The sequence below is a fragment of the Pleurodeles waltl genome, unplaced genomic scaffold (assembly GCF_031143425.1).
Source record: "Pleurodeles waltl isolate 20211129_DDA unplaced genomic scaffold, aPleWal1.hap1.20221129 scaffold_155, whole genome shotgun sequence".
In the NCBI taxonomy this organism is placed as follows: Eukaryota; Metazoa; Chordata; class Amphibia; order Caudata; family Salamandridae; genus Pleurodeles; species Pleurodeles waltl.
This window is the reverse complement of record NW_027149861.1, coordinates 348,279-367,068: the sequence shown is the minus strand read 5'-3', so window position 1 is coordinate 367,068 and position 18,790 is coordinate 348,279. Positions and strand designations below refer to the sequence as shown.

Genomic DNA, 18,790 nt, shown 5'->3' with positions numbered 1-18,790 from the left:
TGTGTTTTGGGCACCACTTTGAACTCTGCACCTGACCGGCCCTGAGCTGCTGGTGTGGTGACTTTGGGGTTGCTCTGAACCCCCAACGGTGGGCTACCTTGGACCAAGAACTGAACCCTGTAAGTGTCCTACTTACCTGGTAAAACTAACAAAAACTTACCTCCCCCAGGAACTGTGAAAATTGCACTAAGTGTCCACTTTTAAAACAGCTATTTGTCAATAACTTGAAAAGTATACATGCAATTTTGATGATTTGAAGTTCCTAAAGTACTTACCTGCAATACCTTTCGAATGAGATATTACATGTAGAATTTGAACCTGTGGTTCTTAAAATAAACTAAGAAAAGATATTTTTCTATATAAAAACCTATTGGCTGGATTTGTCTCTGAGTGTGTGTACCTCATTTATTGTCTTGTGTATGTACAACAAATGCTTAACACTACTCCTTGGATAAGCCTACTGCTCGACCACACTACCACAAAATAGAGCATTAGTATTATCTATTTTTACCACTATTTTACCTCTAAGGGGAACCCTTGGACTCTGTGCATGCTATTCCTTACTTTGAAATAGCACATACAGAGCCAACTTCCTACAATCTGCAAGATGGAGGATTTCTAAAAGTTGGAGTCACCTCAGCTCAGGACACCTTAGGGGTTGTCCTGACTGGCCAGTGACTCCTCCTTGTTGCTTTCTTTGTTCCCTCCAGCCTTGCCGCCAAAAGTGGGGGCCGTGGCCGGAGGGGGCGGGCAACTCCAGCAAGCTGGAGTGCCCTGCTGGGCTGGGACAAAGGGGTGAGCCTTTGAGGCTCACCGCCAGGTGTCACAGCTCCTGCCTGAGGGAGGTGTTGGCATCTCCACCCAGTGCAGGCTTTGTTACTGGCCTCAGAGTGACAAAGGCACTCTCCCCATGGGGCCAGCAACATGTCTCTAGTGTGGCAGGCTGCTGGAACTAGTCAGCCTACACAGACAGTTGGTTAAGTTTCAGGGGGCACCTCTAAGGTGCCCTCTGGGGTGTATTTTGCAATAAAATGTACACTGGCATCAGTGTGCATTTATTGTGCTGAGAAGTTTGATACCAAACTTCCCAGTTTTCAGTGTAGCCATTATGGTGCTGTGGAGTTCGTGTTTGACAAACTCCCAGACCATATACTCTTATGGCTTCCCTGCACTTACAATGTCTAAGGTTTTGTTTAGACACTGTAGGGGTACCATGCTCATGCACTGGTACCCTCACCTATGGTATAGTGCACCCTGCCTTAGGGCTGTAAGGCCTGCTAGAGGGGTGTCTTACCTATACTGCATAGGCAGTGAGAGGCTGGCATGGCACCCTGAGGGGAGTGCCATGTCGACTTACTCGTTTTGTTCTCACTAGCACACACAAGCTGGCAAGCAGTGTCTGTGCTGAGTGAGAGGTCTCCAGGGTGGCATAAGACATGCTGCAGCCCTTAGAGACCTTCCTTGGCATCAGGGCCCTTGGTACTAGAAGTACCAGTTACAAGGGACTTATCTGGATGCCAGGGTCTGCCAATTGTGGATACAAAAGTACAGGTTAGGGAAAGAACACTGGTGCTGGGGGTCTGGTTAGCAGGCCTCAGCACACTTTCAATTGTAAACATAGCATCAGCAAAGGCAAAAAGTCAGGGGGCAACCATGCCAAGGAGGCATTTCCTTACACCCATTCTCCGGTTTGGTTTTGAAAGTAACTTATTTTCTATTTCAGCCATGCCGCATAAAAGGGCTTTTGAAAAAAGAATAATTTCAGGTCTGCTGCACAGCTGCTGTACCAAATGGTTAAAAAAGAAACTTTCTTCCATATATATTTGCTTTGTTTCCAGTAAACAAAACACATGGCTGACTTCCGCCTGTTGTTTTTTTTAAAGCCCCGCACCAATCTATGTACAGCGTACCAAAACCTTCCTGGGTAACATCTGCGCTGTATAAAACAGATAGAAACTTTTGACTTGATGTGCCTCATGTTTACTTCTGGCTTTATTGCATGATGATTATTTTCATGGTGGCCATATTAAGTTTACACTGTTTTCCTGTTCTCAATTGTATTTTGAGCTGGGTGGGTCCGAACGGTGCATGCCTGTGTCCCTGTTGTGCTCTCCTCAGGTCGGTTGCCTGCTCAAACCTCTGAGTTGGGGGGTGGGGGTTTGATGATTACAAGATATGCAAATCCGATCACTGTCCTTGCAAAGCTGGTGGAGTCATCAGCGAGTGAGGTATGTTTAATCTTCTTAACATTACGGCACACCCTGTCAGGCTTTAAAGCCTGTGTAACTTGCAGTTTGCCACCGTTCGCTATCCGACCACGAACAGACGTTCTGCCATACTACCACGCCTGGTTGTGCTGGCTTGTCTCCATCCTGTCCACTCCTTTCATTATTGACCCTTTTGTGGTGCTGAGACACTTTAGTCTTCAGCCCCCCTCGTATTTAATGAATCACTGTAGGAAGCTGGCCTGGTGTGTGGTGGGTACCTAAGGTACTTACACCTTATACCAGGTCCAGGTATCCCTTATTAGTGTAGTTCAGGCAGTGTCTAGAAGCCAGGCTCTCTAGAGGTAGCTGTGGATGAGCAGCCAAGGCTCATCAAGGAGACATACAAAGCTCATGCAAAACCACTGTAGTCACACAGCACTTATACACATGAATGAAAACACTCAGTTGTACAAGAATAAAGGTACTTTATTTTTGGAACACTATACCACAAAATGCTAGAAGGGCAACACTCCAATAGGTGGTAAGTAATACACTAATTATATATACTAGTAAACAGTAATAGGCATAGCAAAGGTTAGAAAACAGTGCAAATATGAATAACCAATTGTAGGAAGTTGGCTCTATATGCACTATTTCAAAGTAAGGAATAGTATGCACAGAGTCCAAGGGTTCCCCTTAGAGGTAAGATAGTGGCAAAAAGAGAATACTAATGCTCTATTTTGTGGTAGTGTGGTCGAGCAGTAGGCTTATCAAAGGAGTAGTGTTAAGCATTTGTTGTACATACACACAGGCAATAAATGAGGAACACACACTCGGAGACAATTCCAGGCCAATAGGTTTTTGTATAGAAAAATATATTTTCTTAGTTTATTTTAAGAACCACGGGTTCAAATTCTACATCTAATATCTCATTTGAAAGGTATTGCAGGTAAGTACTTTAGGAACTTTGAATAATCACAATAGCATATATACTTTTTACGTGAAACACATATAGCTATTTTAAAACTAGACAGTGCAATTTTCACAGTTCCTAGGGGAGGTAAGTTATTGTTAGTTCTTGCAGGTAAGTAAACCACCTACGGGGTTCAAATTGGGGTCCAAGGTAGCCCACAGTTGGGGGTTCAGAGCAACCCCAAAGTTACCACACCAGCAGCTCAGGGCCGGTCAGGTGCAGAGTTCAAAGTGGTGCCCAAAACCCATAGGCTTCAATGGAGAAGGGGGTGCCCCGGTTCCAGTCTGCCAGCAGGTAAGTACCCGCGTCTTCGGAGGGCAGACCAGGGGGGGTTTTGTAGGGCACCGGGGGGGACAAAAGTCCACACAAAGTACAACCTCAGCAGCGCGGGGGCGGCCGGGTGCAGTGTGCAAACAAGCGTCGGGTTTGTAATGGGAATCAATGGGAGACCAAGGGGTCTCTTCAGCGGTGCAGGCAGGGGGGGGGGGGCTCCTCTGGGTAGCCACCACCTGGGCAAGGGAGAGGGCCTCCTGGGGGTCACTCCTGCACTGGAGTTCCAATCCTTCAGGTCCTGGGGGCTGCGGGTGCAGGGTCTTTTCCAGGCGTCGGGATCTTAGAGTCAGGCAGTCACGGTCAGGGGGAGCCTCGGGATTCCCTCTGCAGGCGTCACTGTGGGGGTTCAGGGGGGACAACTTTGGTTACTCACAGTCTTGGAGTCGCCTGGGGGTCCTTCCTGTAGCGTTGTTTCTCCACCAGTCCAGTCGGGGTCGCCGGGTGCAGTGTTGCAAGTCTCACGCTTCTGGCGGGAATTGCAGGGGTCTTTAAAGTTGCTCCTCTGGAAACAAAGTTGCAGTCTTTGTTGAACAGGGCCGCTGTTTTCAGGAGTTTCTTGGTCCTTTTAAAGCAGGGCAGTCCTCTGAGGATTCAGAGGTCGCTGGTCCTGGGGAAAGCGTCGCTGGAGCAGTTTTCTTCCGAAGGGGGAGACAGGCCGGTAGAGCTGGGGCCAAGGCAGTTGGTGTCTCCGTCTTTTCTGCAGGGTTTTTCAGCTCAGCAGTCCTCTTCTTCTTAGGTTGCAGGAATCGGAGTTCCTAGGTTCTGGGGAGCCCCTAAATACTGAATTTAGGGGTGTGTTTAGGTCTGGGAGGGCAGTAGCCAATGGCTACTGTCCTTGAGGGTGGGTACACCCTCTTTGTGCCTTCTCCCTGAGGGGAGGGGGGCACATCCCTATCCCTATTCCTATTGGGGGAATCCTCCTTCTACAAGATGGAGGATTTCTAAAAGTCAGTCACCTCAGCTCAGGACACCTTAGGGGCTGTCCTGACTGGCCAGTGACTCCTCCTTGTTTTTCTCATTATCTCTCCTGGACTTGCCGCCAAAAGTGGGGGCTGGGTCCAGGGGGCGGGCATCTCCTCTAGCTGGAGTGCCCTGGGGCATTGTAACACGAAGCTTGAGCCTTTGAAGCTCACTGCTAGGTGTTATAGTTCCTGCAGGGGGGAGGTGTGAAGCACCTCCACCCAGAGCAGGCTTTGTTTCTGTCCTCAGAGAGCACAAAGGCTCTCACCGCATGGGGTCAGAAACTCGTCTCTCAGCAGCAGGCTGGCACAGACCAGTCAGTCCTGCACTGAACAATTGGGTAAAATACAGGGGGCATCTCTAAGATGCCCTCTGTGTGCATTTTTTAATAAATCCAACACTGGCATCAGTGTGGGTTTATTATTCTGAGAAGTTTGATACTAAACTTCCCAGTATTCAGTGTAGCCATTATGGTGCTGAGGAGTTCGTGCATGACAGACTCCCAGACCATATACTCTTATGGCTACCCTGCACTTACAATGTCTAAGGTTTTGCTTAGACACTGTAGGGGCATAGTGCTCATGCACATATGCCCTCACCTGTGGTATAGTGCACCCTGCCTTAGGGCTGTAAGGCCTGCTAGAGGGGTGACTTACCTATGCCATAGGCAGTGTGAGGTTGGCATGGCACCCTGAGGGGAGTGCCATGTCGACTTAGTCATTTTCTCCCCACCAGCACACACAAGCTGGCAAGCAGTGTGTCTGTGCTGAGTGAAGGGTCCCTAGGGTGGCATAAGTCATGCTGCAGCCCTTAGACACCTTCCCTGGCATCAGGGCCCTTGGTACCAGGGGTACCAGTTACAAGGGACTTACCTGGGTGCCAGGATTGTGCCAATTGTGGAGACAATGGTACATTTTAGGTGAAAGAACACTGGTGCTGGGGCCTGGTTAGCGGGGTCCCAGTACACTTCTCAGTCAAGTCAGCATCAGTATCAGGCAAAAAGTGGGGGGTAACTGCAACAGGGAGCCATTTCCTTACACCAATAGTGACCCTGGGGGGAGCCCAAGCCCTATACTAAATAAATGGAATGTGAACACAGGACCCCCACCTAGGTAAGTGGAATATGTAGAGGGAAGCTGGGAGTACTAAAAAAACCAAAACGTAAGTAACACAGTACCCATCAGCGACCATAAAAGCAGGAGTAAATCACTGGAATTTGCCCAAATAACCCAAGATGAAGGAGAAGGAAAGAAGACATCCAGACAAGACTGCAAGAAACCAGCGGTGGATACCTGGAGCGGAAGACCTGTGGAGAGAGGGGACCAAGTCCAAAAGTGGAGTCCAGGGAGAGTAGGAGCTACTACCCACCCAGTTGTACTTGCAGGAGTTGGTCGATGGTGAAGAACAGGTCAGCACTGGAGCCAGTGAAGAGTTCCTGAGGAATGCAGATGATGTCCCATGCTGGAATGAAGATTACTAAAGGGTGTCTGTGCAGGAATTCCACCAACAAGCCTTGGCAAAGGCCAATTCGCGTTTAGTGGAAAGGTGGTGCTGGCCCAGGAGGACTCAACCCAGGAGGAAGAGTCACAGAGAACCCTCCATGACACAGAGGGCCCGCAGGAGCAAAGGCCGCACCTACAGGAGTCCCACAGGACGGGGACACAGATGTCGCAGAAGGAGCCTACGCAGCACTACAGAAAGGGATCCCACACTGGAAGAGAACCACACAGAGGGCTGTGCGTCACAGGAGGGAGTGTTGAGGGCTGGAGTTGCACGTAGCCTGGAGTTTCCTTGGAGGTGACGCAAACAAGCTTTGGCAACTGCAAGGGATGCGGAGCACAGGGGTACTGTCCTGCATGGGAAGGGAAGGGCTTACCCCCACCATAGTTGGACTGCTGGCAGAGAGGACCAAGAGCACTTCTCTGGACCACCACCCGTGATGCAGGATCTACGCAGCTCAGGATGAGGAGATCCACACAGCAGGTCGTTGTTGCAGTAGGTGCCTGCGGGTGCAGGGGAGTGACTCCTTCACTCCAAGGAAGATTCCTTCTTTCTTCTCGTGCAGGCTGAAGACTTGCCGCCCTCAGTGGAGGCACAGCCGGGGAAATGTTGCAGAAGCTGGAAGGAGCCGTGGAAACAATGTTGCAAGAAGTCTTCGTGGATGCAGATTGTCAGTTCCTGGATGGTCCAGTCACGTTCCAGTGGCCAGAAGTCGAAGTAAGGTTGCAGATGAGTCCTGCTGGAATCTTGCAAGCCGAATCTGAGGACCCACCCAAGAGAGAGACCCTGAAAGGGGGATTGGTCACCTAGCTAGGTGACCTCCTATCAGGAGGGGGCTCTGACTTCACCTACCTGGCCTGGCCACTCGGATGCTCCCAGAGGTCCCTAACAACTTTGGATTTAAGATGGCAGGACCCAGGGACCCTCTGGAGGAGCTCTGGGCACCACCCCTGGGGCGGTGATTGACAGGGGAGTGGTCACTCCTTTTTCCATTGTCCACTTTTGTGCTGGGACTGGGTGGGGGGCAAAGGAGGGAGGGTCCCTGAACCGGTATAGACTGGTTTATGCACAGAGGGCACCAAATGTGCCTTTCAAAGAATAGCATTGGTCTGAGGAGGCTACTCATCCCAAATCAGTCACACCCATTTCCAAAGGGAGAGGGTGTTAGCTCCCTGTCCCAAAGGAAATCCTTTGTTCTGCTTTCCTGAGGTTGATCAGATCAAGCAGCAGGAAAGAAGAAACCCGTCTGAGAGGTGGCAGCAGCTTGGGCTGCCCGTTAAAACCATAGAAAACTGGTGGTAGCAATGCTCGGGTCCTCTAAGGAGCCCTCAGAGTGCATGGAACTCTGTAGTTCCAGTACTTGCAACAGTATTGGGGCATGATGGCGACATTTTGATACCAGATATGCCCATGTTTGGGGTTGCCATTAAGTAGCTGGATATAGGTAGTGACCTATGTCCAGTACACTCATAAAATAGCATCCATGCATTCACGAAGTCCAGGAAAATGGCACTGGAGTTTGTAGGGACTTCTCTGCGAGTGCAGGGGTGCACTCACACACCAGTCCCTGCACCCTGCCCTCTGGCTATGAGGGCCTACTATAGGGGGTGACTTATAGTGACCTGGTAGTGAAAGGTTGCATGCACCCTTTCATGCAGGCTGCAATGGCAGGCCTGCAGAACACTTTGCATGGGCTCCCCATGGGCGGCATAATACATGCTTCAGCCCATGGGGATCCCCTGGTGCCCGAATCTCCTGGGTACCATGGTACCATGTACTAGGGACTTATCTGGGGGCACCAGTATACCAAATGTGGGGTGAAAAAGGTACAGTTCCCAAGTTTTAAGGGCAAGAGTATAATCACTGGAGTCCTGTTTAGGAGGATCCCAGTGAACACAGTGCAACACACAGACAACAGGCAGAAAATGGGGGTAACCATGCCAAGAAAGAGGGTACTTTCCTACATTTACTCTGTGAGATGCTCCTCCCATGTACAGCTCATTCCACTCCCTTTCCCTCCTTGAAAACCTCCAACCATTCTATCTAGGCAGCCATTTCACTCCTGCCTCCCTGTTGTCTTAGCCTACCACTCTGTAATTCTGAATATGCTCCAGTGAACAATCTGCTCTACTTTACCCCCAGTAAGAAATTATAAAAATACATTAGGGAAATGAAGACCAGTATGCTAGCAGAGCAGTGCTACGTACCAGTGTTTTCATTTGATTGTCACCATCTCCCTAGTTTTGGGAAATGTTTCTGCAACTATCATAGTGGAGTAATTATTTCCATGGGATTTCCTTAATTTCTTTAACATCCATGGGCATGCTGAGAGATGCAGGACTAAGGGCTTGGCATGTGAGGACAACTCTGAGCCTTGCATAGTTTTAAACCGCTTCTTACGTCACTTTTTCTGCATAGTTTATTGGCACAATACCTTCTCTTTGAAAAAGTTTTTTTGATATGATTGCTGACAGGATAGAGGGCGAGAGAAAACAGAGGAAAACACTTTTTTTGCTGCAGATAGAGGAAGAAGGTAAATGGAAATGCTTTAGTTTATATGCAGGGTGTAGGAAGTTGGCTCTGTATGTGCTATTTCAAAGTAAGGAATAGCATGCACAGAGTCCAAGGGTTCCCCTTAGAGGTAAAATAGTGGTAAAAATAGATAATACTAATGCTCTATTTTGTGGTAGTGTGGTCGAGCAGTAGGCTTATCCAAGGAGTAGTGTTAAGCATTTGTTGTACATACACATAGACAATAAATGAGGTACACACACTCAGAGACAAATCCAGCCAATAGGTTTTTATGTAGAAAAATCTTTTCTTAGTTTATTTTAAGAACCACAGGTTCAAATTCTACATGTAATATCTCATTCGAAAGGTATTGCAGGTAAGTACTTTAGGAACTTCAAATCATCAAAATTGCATGTATACTTTTTGAGTTATTCACAAATAGCTGTTTTAAAAGTGGACACTTAGTGCAATTTTCACAGTTCCTAGGGGAGGTAAGTATTTGTTAGGTTAACCAGGTAAGTAAGACACTTACAGGGCTTAGTTCTTGGTCCAAGGTAGCCCACCGTTGGGGGTTCAGAGCAACCCCAAAGTCACCACACCAGCAGCTCAGGGCCGGTCAGATGCAGAGTTCAAAGTGGTGCCCAAAACACATAGGCTAGAATGGAGAGAAGGGGGTGCCCCGGTTCCGGTCTGCTTGCAGGTAAGTACCCGCGTCTTCGGAGGGCAGACCAGGGGGGTTTTGTAGGGCACCGGGGGGACACAAGCCCACACAGAAATTTCACCCTCAGCGGCGCGGGGGCGGCCGGGTGCAGTGTAGAAACAAGCGTCGGGTTCGCAATGTTAGTCTATGAGAGATCTCGGGATCTCGTCAGCGCTGCAGGCAGGCAAGGGGGGGGTTCCTCGGGGAAACCTCCACTTGGGCAAGGGAGAGGGACTCCTGGGGGTCACTTCTCCAGTGAAAGTCCGGTCCTTCAGGTCCTGGGGGCTGCGGGTGCAGGGTCTCTCCCAGGCGTCGGGACTTAGGATTCAAAGAGTCGCGGTCAGGGGAAGCCTCGGGATTCCCTCTGCAGGTGGCGCTGTGGGGGCTCAGGGGGGACAGGTTTTGGTACTCTCAGTATCAGAGTAGTCCTGGGGTCCCTCCTGAGGTGTTGGATCTCCACCAGCCGAGTCGGGGTCGCCGGGTGCAGTGTTGCAAGTCTCACGCTTCTTGCGGGGAGCTTGCGGGGATCTTTAAAGCTTGCTGGAAACAAAGTTGCAGCTTTTCTTGGAGCAGGTCCGCTGTCCTCGGGAGTTTCTTGTCTTTTCGAAGCAGGGGCAGTCCTCCGAGGATGTCGAGGTCGCTGGTCCCTTTGGAAGGCGTCGCTGGAGCAGGATCTTTGGAAGGCAGGAGACAGGCCGGTGAGTTTCTGGAGCCAAGGCAGTTGTCGTCTTCTGGTCTTCCGCTGCAGGGGTTTTCAGCTGGGCAGTCCTTCTTGTAGTTGCAGGAATCTAATTTTCTAGGGTTCAGGGTAGCCCTTAAATACTAATTTTAAGGGCGTGTTTAGGTCTGGGGGGTCAGTAGCCAATGGCTACTAGCCCTGAGGGTGGGTACACCCTCTTTGTGCCTCCTCCCAAGGGGAGGGGGTCACAATCCTAACCCTATTGGGGGAATCCTCCATCTGCAAGATGGAGGATTTCTAAAAGTCAGAGTCACCTCAGCTCAGGACACCTTAGGGGCTGTCCTGACTGGCCAGTGACTCCTCCTTGTTGCTTTCTTTGTTCCCTCCAGCCTTGCCGCCAAAAGTGGGGGCCGTGGCCGGAGGGGGCGGGCAACTCCACTAAGCTGGAGTGCCCTGCTGGGCTGTGACAAAGGGGTGAGCCTTTGAGGCTCACCGCCAGGTGTCACAGCTCCTGCCTGGGGGAGGTGTTAGCATCTCCACCCAGTGCAGGCTTTGTTACTGGCCTCAGAGTGACAAAGGCACTCTCCCCATGGGGCCAGCAACATGTCTCTGGTGTGGCAGGCTGCTGGAACTAGTCAGCCTACACAGACAGTCGGTTAAGTTTCAGGGGGCACCTCTAAGGTGCCCTCTGTGGTGTATTTTACAATAAAATGTACACTGGCATCAGTGTGCATTTATTGTGCTGAGAAGTTTGATACCAAACTTCCCAGTTTTCAGTGTAGCCATTATGGTGCTGTGGAGTTCGTGTAAAACAGACTCCCAGACCATATACTCTTATGGCTACCCTGCACTTACAATGTCTAAGGTTTTGCTTAGACACTGTAGGGGCACAGTGCTCATGCACTGGTACCCTCACCTATGGTATAGTGCACCCTGCCTTAGGGCTGTAAGGCCTGCTAGAGGGGTGTCTTACCTATACTGCATAGGCAGTGAGAGGCTGGCATGGCACCCTGAGGGGAGTGCCATGTCGACTTACTCATTTTGTTCTCACCAGCACACACAGGCTTGTAAGCAGTGTGTCTGTGCTGAGTGAGGGGTCTCTAGGGTGGCATAATACATGCTACAGCCCTTGGAGACCTTCCCTGGCATCAGGGCCCTTGGTACCAGAGGTACCAGTTACAAGGGACTTATCTGGATGCCAGGGTGTGCCAATTGTGGAAACAATGGTACATTTTAGGTGAAAGAACACTGGTGCTGGGGCCTGGTTAGCAGGGTCCCAGCACACTTCTCAGTCAAGTCAGCATCAGTATCAGGCAAAAAGTGGGGGGTAACTGCAACAGGGAGCCATTTCTTTACACAGGGCCACTAGAATTTTGTGGCAGAGAGGGTGAAGGGTCCAGACAGGACAGAGCTTGCTATGCAATCCCAAAGTGCTCTATTTAGGGCTAGTGTGGTCGAGCAGCCTTCGGCTTAACACAGAGGAGTGTAAGACATCTACAAATACACACAGTCAATATATGGGAGAGACAACTCAAGGAAATACACACCAAATAATTAAAATAGCAGTTATCTTTATATATTTTTAGGCGTCTGAGGAAAAATTGTTCCAGTAAGTGTTTTTAAATCGGAATTCTTTTCACTTTAAAAGGTGGACACAGTGTAATTTTTGAGTTCTGCAATATTCTATGGGAGTAAAAACAAGTTCTGCAAACAGGTAGAATACATCGATATACACAACCAATCTCCTGGGGTTAAGGTGAGTAGGGGACAAGGTCCCAGGTAGCACTCATAGTACACCCTCAGCTGCACAGGGACAGCCGGGTGCAGAGCACAAAAGGGCAAGGATTTTTGAAATACAAGCCCATGAACGAGTGATAGGGATGGGCATGGTTAAAAGCCCACAGATATATTACAACACAAGAGTGCTTGCATGCTCTTCCTAAAAAGGGGGATGGGGCTGCAACAAAAACCCCAGTTCCCACACTAGTGTTCAAGACATTGTCTGTCTGCTATCTGTTTTATTTGCTCACCTGTGATCTAGCCTTTACATCTATAAGCTTACACCTTGCATATCTGCAGAACAGACGGCATACATACTTTTTTAGATCCCAGTTGTTAATGCCATCCTGGAAGGTCTTAAAAGGGTCATTCCTCTTAGGGTTTCACCAGCTCCCACCTGGAATCTCAGTATTGTATTGACAAGATTAACCGGCCCTCCAATTAAACTCCTCCCCCCACTTCCTGTTCTTATCCTAGAAAGTATCATTCCTAGTGGCCATCGTGTTCCTCAGACGTGTCAGTAAGCTTCAGCCATTAACCTTGGAAGAACCTTTTTTCCCATCTACATAGACAAATGGTTATGTTACTTACTGTAAGGAAATGCCTCCATGGCATGGTTACCCCCTGACTTTTTGCCTTTGCTGATGCTATGTTTTGATTTGAAAGTGTGCTGAGGCCTGCTAACCAGGCCCCAGCACCAGTGTTCTTTCCCTAACCTGTACTTTTGTTTTCACAATTGGCACACCCTGGCATCCAGGTAAGTCACTTGTAACTGGTACCAAGGGCCCTGATGCCAGGGAAGGTCTCTAAGGGCTGCAGCATAACTTATGCCACCCTGGGGACCCCTCACTCAGCACAGACACACTGCTTGCCAGCTTGTGTGTGCTGGTGAGGACAAAACGAGTAAGTCGACATGGCACTCCCCTCGGGGTGCCATGCCAACCTCACACTGCCTATGCAGTATAGATAAGTCACCCCTCTAGAAGGCCTTACAGCCCTAAGGCAGGGTGCACTATACCATAGGTGAGGGCACCAGTGCATGAGCACTGTGCCCCTACAGTGTCTAAGCGTAACCATAGACATTGTAAGTGCAGGGTAGCCATAAGAGTATATGGTCTGGGAGTCTGTCAATCACGAACTCCACAGAACCATAATGGCTACACTGAAAACTGGGAAGTTTGGTATCAAACTTCTCAGCACAATAAATGCACACTGATGCCAGTGTACATTTTATTGTAAAATACACCCCAAAGGGCACCTTAGAGGTGCCCCCTGAAACCTTAACCAACTGCCCGTGTAGGCTGACTGTTTCTAGCAGCCTGCCACACTCGAGACATGTTGCTGGCCACATGGGGAGAGTGCCTTTGTCACTCTGTGGCTAGTAACAAAGCCTGCACTGGGTGGAGATGCTTATCACCTCCCCCTTGGAGGAGCTGTAACACCTGGCGGTGAGCCTCAAAGGCTCACCCCCTTTGTTACAGCACCACAGGGAATTCCAGCTAGTGGAGTTGCCCGCTCCCTCCGGCCACGGCCCCACTTTTGGCGGCAAGGCCGGAGGAGATAATGAGAAAAACAAGGAGTCGTCACTGGCCAGTCAGGACAGCCCCTAAGGCAACCTGAGCTGAAGTGACTCTGACTTTTAGGAATCCTCCATCTTGCAGATGGAGGATCCCCCCCCAATAGGGATAGGAATGTGACCCCCTCCCCTTGGGAGGAGGCACAAAGAGGGTGTAGCCACCCTCAAGGACATTAGCCATTGGCTACTGCCCTCCCTGACCTAAACACACCCCTACATTCTGTATTTAGGGGCTCCCCTGAACCTAGGAACTCAGATTCCTGCTACCTAAGAAGAAGACTGCTGAGCTGAAAAACCCTGCAGAGAAGACTGAGACACCAACTGCTTTGGCCCCAGCTCTACCGGCCTGTCTCTCCCCCACCCCTTTCTGAAGAAACTGCTCCAGCGACACTTTCCCCAGGACCAGCGACCTCTGAATCCTCAGAGGACTGCCCTGCTCTAAAAGGACCAAGAAACTCCCGAGAACAGCGGCCCTGTTCACCCAAGACTGCAACTTTGTTTCCAAAGAAGCAACTTAAAGACAACTGCGTTTCCCGCCAGAAGCGTGAGACTTGCAACTCTGCACCCGACGCCCCCAGCTCGACTTGTGGAGAACAAACACTTCAGGGAGGACTCCCCGGCGACTACGAGACCGTGAGTAGCCAGAGTTGCCCCCCCCCCCGAGCCCCCGCAGCGACGCCTGCAGAGGGAATCCCGAGGCTCCCCCTGACCGCTACTGTCTGACTCCCAGATCCCGACGCCTAGAAAAGACCCTGCACCCGCAGCCCCCAGTACCTGAAAGATCGGAACTCCAGTGCAGGAGTGACCCCCAGGAGGCCCTCTCCCTTGCCCAGGTGGTGGCTACCCCAAGGAGCCCCCCCCCTTGCCTGCCTGCATCGCTGAAGAGACCCCTTGGTCTCCCATTGATTCCAATTGAAAACCCAACGCTTGTTTGCACACTGCACCCGGCCGCCCCCGTGCTGCTGAGGGTGTACTTTCTGTGCTAACTTGTGTCCCCCCCCGGTGCCCTACAAAACCCCCCGGGTCTGCCCTCCGAAGACGCGGGTACTTACCTGCTGGCAGACTGGAACCGGGGCACCCCCTTCTCCATTGAAGCCTATGCGTTTTGGGCACCACTTTGATCTCTGCACCTGACCGGCCCTGAGCTGCTGGTGTGGTAACTTTGGGGTTGCTCTGAACCCCCAACGGTGGGCTACCTTGGACCCAAATTTGAACCCCGTAGGTGGTTTACTTACCTGCAAGAACTAACAATTACTTACCTCCCCTAGGAACTGTAAAAATTGCACTAAGTGAATAGTTTTAAAATAGCTATATGTGTTTAATTTGAAAAGTATATATGCTATTGTGATTATTCAAAGTTCCTAAAGTACTTACCTGCAATACCTTTCATGCAAAGTATTACATGTAGAATTTGAACCTGTGGTTCTTAAAATAAACTAAGAAAATATATTTTTGTATACAAAAACCTATTGGCCTGGAATTGTCGGAGTGTGTGTTCCTCATTTATTGCCTGTGTGTATGTACAACAAATATTTAACACTACTCCTTTGATAAGCCTACTGCTCGACCACAAAATAGAGCATTAGTATTATCTCTTTTTGCCACTATCTTACTTCTAAGGGGAACCCTTGGACTCTGTGCATACTATTCCTTACTGTTGAAAATTGCACTGTCTAGTTTTAAAATAGCTATATGTCATTTATGTGAAAACTGTATATGCTATTTTGCTAATTCAAAGTTCCTAAGTGAAGTACCTTTCATTTAAAGCATTACTTGTAAATCTTGAGCCTGTGGTTCTTAAAATAAACTAAGAAAATATATTTTTCTATACAAAAAAATCTATTGGCCTGGAATTGTCTCAGAGTGTTTGTTTCTCATTTTATGCCTGTGGGTGTACAACAAATGGTTAACACTACCCTCTGATAAGCCTACTGCTCGACCACACTACCACAAAATAGAGCATTGGTATTATCTCTTTTTGCCACTATCTTACCTCTAGGGGGAACCCTTGGACTCTGTGCATACTATTCCTTACTTTTGAAATAGTGCATACAGAGCCAACTTCCTACACTTACCAATTCTATTTTTTTTTCCTAAGCTGGTTTCTCAATTTCACCTTAGTCAATTTATTGAATTACCAGTATTCTTTCCTCAACCTGACTCGGTTGCGGAAAGGACTCTACACACCTTGGATGTCAAATTGGCCCTCATGTATTATATTAATAGAACCAAAACATTTAGAAAGACACAACAACTCTGTCGCTTTCTCTAACTGACCGAAAGAAAGAGCCATTTCTAAATCAGGCATTGCACTTTGGATTGTCAAATGCATCCATATATGCTATGATAGAGCTGAAAGACGTTTACCTAGCCATTGTGGAGCTCAGTCCATTCGCAAAAAAAGAACTTCTGTGGTCTTAAGAAAAATACTAAAGCTGATGTATGTAAAACAGATATTTGGTCTACACCGCAAGTTTGTAAAGCATTGCTGCAAAGCTGTACTGGCCCGTCAAGTCAGTAGCGGCAAAGCAGTTCTACAAACTTTATTACAAACTGTCGCAATCCCTACAGGCTAGCCACTGCTTATCGAGGAGGACTGCTTTTCAGTTTGTGCTTAGCATGTGTATACACAGGCACACATTCCTCGAATGGAAAACGTTACTTACCCAGTAAGCATCTATTTGTGCTTTATAGTGCTGTCGGTTCACATGCGCCCACCCTCCTCCCTGGACACCTGTGGTTTAGTTACCTTTTTAATTTATCACTCATTCTTTCCGCATGGACGTCACATTATCCCACATTCCACTCTCACTGCCTTGATGGAAAACAATTTAACAGTGGAATCGATGATCATGCGCACTGCCAACAAGGAGTCACTATGCCTCATTACTCGAAAGACTTTCTTTGAAGAAAAACAAATTGCACACATCCATGCCCACAATTAGATGAAAGGTTTATGCTAAGCATGCTAATCTACAGCACTGTATGCCACTAACTGATGCTTACTGGGTGAGTAAAATGTTCTTTTCTTGACAGTGTATCTTCATGTCAAACCTCCGCCTCCTAGAGTAATCATTGGCTATTCACCTCTGTAATGAGAATCTAATGCTCACAGAGAACCTCTTGCCCATCCAATGAGCGTAATAGTATTACTGCCCTCCTCCCCCCCCCCCCCCCCTGTAAACGGAACCCACAGTGGATACTGCCAAGTAATCACTGACTTCTCCAGGAGTATAGAAAAAGGACTCAACTGCTTCTTGTCGGGGGTTTCAAGTTACCCCTTTTAAACACTTAGTCCACCGCTGCTCATTTTTCAAACCTCCTCTGAGGAGCCAAAGGAGAATGACAATTTGTGGTTTGTTAGAACAGAGCTTGACAAATCGTATGCCTTCCTACAGAAATGCTACATCTCAATTTGCACATAGATTACAGAATGAGAAACAAACCTTATTAATATGGTCTTAAATGCTTGAGTCTCAGGCTTCAGGTAGAAAGCAAGTAAAATCAAAACAAGCTTTACTGATATTGATAATGAAATACTTACATATTTGGGCAGAATTTGGTCCTAGCATTAAGTGGCCATTAGTATCCTGTAACTAAGCTCAGCAGTCAGCCACAAGACTGCTTTCTTTCTCCAGGAGAGACGTGCCATCATCTCTCAGGAAAGGGACCAATGAGGGGTTGCTGGCCAGGGAGGTGTTAGCTCCCTCCTGTGGGAAGGGGAGGTGTTACCTCCCTCCTGTGGGAAGCCATTTGGGTGTTAGTCCCAAAAGACAGGCTTTAAAGTAGAAGCTGTTTTCGAAGGGCTGATGAGTAACGCGGAGGAGGGTTGTCCTATTATTTCAGCAGACAGGCTGACATGGGGAGCAGAGAGGGGAAACCAGTTGCCAAACCAGTTTCCCCAGGGGCATGTAGCCCTGACGTAGCCACACCCCAGATGTAGACTAGTGAGGTCTGAACACCGAGATAGTGGTCTTGCCATCTTGGGTGTGGGCAGAAGGGTGCATCCTAGGATAGCCAGATGCCACACACCAAAGTAATTGGTCATCAGGTGAGAGGGAGCCTGGTAGCCCATTGGCTACCAACCACATCCTGCCTTTAGGGGATTTTCCCAGTTTAAAAGGGGTCTCCCCTGGCATCCAGACCTCAAATCTTAACAGACCTGGAAGGATAAGGACTGCCCTGCTGCACTGAGGGACAGCAATGAGAGGCTGCATCATCTAGGACTGCATCTGGTGGCTAACGAAGAGAGAAACTGTGCCTGAAGTAATGTGCCAGAGGGAAAGCCTCCAGAGCCAAGCCAAGAGACTCCAAGGACCAGCCGACTGACCTGTTTGCAGCCCAGGGACACAATAGCTGAAAAGCCTGCTGGGGCAAGTTGGTAGTTTAGTCTTCAATCTGCTACTATGCAGCACCAGAGGACCAAGTCCTGATTCAGAATTGCACTGAGTTTGCAGAGTCCTGGAGTGCTGTTGGAGAGCTGCTGGGACTCTCAGAAGATGAGTTACAGACCCAGAGAGGTTTGACCTGTGACCACAACAACAGGTTGTTGGCGAATGGACGACCATGCAATCAGGATCCCTTTTCCATCTTTGTAGACTGAGGCGTGCCTGCAGGAATGCCCTCCACCTTCATCCCTTGCATCAGGAGCACTCCATAGGAATTCATTGCAATGCAGATAAGGTGCCTGGAATTGCTTGAGAACTACTTCTTTGGAGATAAGGGTTTCTAAGGACCTTGCTGGTCCCACTGACTAGCTTCCTGCTGGATTTGATCACACCAAGTACTTCTACCTGACCCTATTGAGACTTACCCAAGCTTTTCTTGAAAAAGTTTGTCACATTTATTTTAATTTGCCGAGGCGTGTTTGTGGTTGAATGAAAATGCTTTGATTTATAATTACTTTTATCATTTATATCTTCGGAAACCTTCTGTGTACCTTTTCTGTTCTAGTGTCTACAATCTTATAAAATAGCCTAGTTTTATAAATTAGTGTTGGATTTTTTGGTTATATCGATTATGCATTTGTTTTGGTACTGTTATGTACTATACACTTGTTGTTCTGTGTAAACCTTGAGGCTCAATACCACAAAGTACCCAGAGTTGTGCTGAGGCTTTGACAGACAAAACCAACTGGGCCAAAAGGGTTTGTGATTGTATTACATGGTGAAATCGCACAACCACACCATATAATACACTCTATTTCCTCAATCAGTAATTCTAAATCTTGCATTTACACTGCTAAACTGTTATTCTAAGCATTAAAATTCAAGCAAATTATTTATCTCTCTTTTTATGTTTAAAGTAAAATCCAATGTATCTATGTTCACAGCGTGTACCATCCAATGCTACCTGGGAACAAGCAATGAAAATGATCATTAATGACCCCCGATACAGGTATTTCTTTTCTACTCATTAGTGGGCCAATTAACACAAATAGCAATAATTATCTTGTAGCACTGTCTTCCAAATGCAACAATAGCTTGGAGATATTGTCCATGTCACAATAGGAAGTATTGTTTTACTAGATATTAGTTTGTTTAGAGTAGGAATCTTTTTGAAACTGGCTGGC

General features: G+C 48.2%; 1 protein-coding gene across 1 annotated transcript in view; it reads left to right on the top strand.

Annotated features, from left to right (window-relative positions):
- Nucleotides 1-18,790, top strand: part of LOC138274069 (pre-mRNA-processing factor 40 homolog A-like) — a gene marked incomplete at its 3' end in the record, with an annotated part of 550,808 nt that overhangs the window by 194,974 nt on the left and 337,044 nt on the right. The window contains exon 12 of the mRNA XM_069218962.1: nt 18,551-18,615. Coding sequence (XP_069075063.1) covers nt 18,551-18,615 — 65 coding nt within the window. The remainder of the gene's footprint in view (nt 1-18,550; nt 18,616-18,790) is intronic.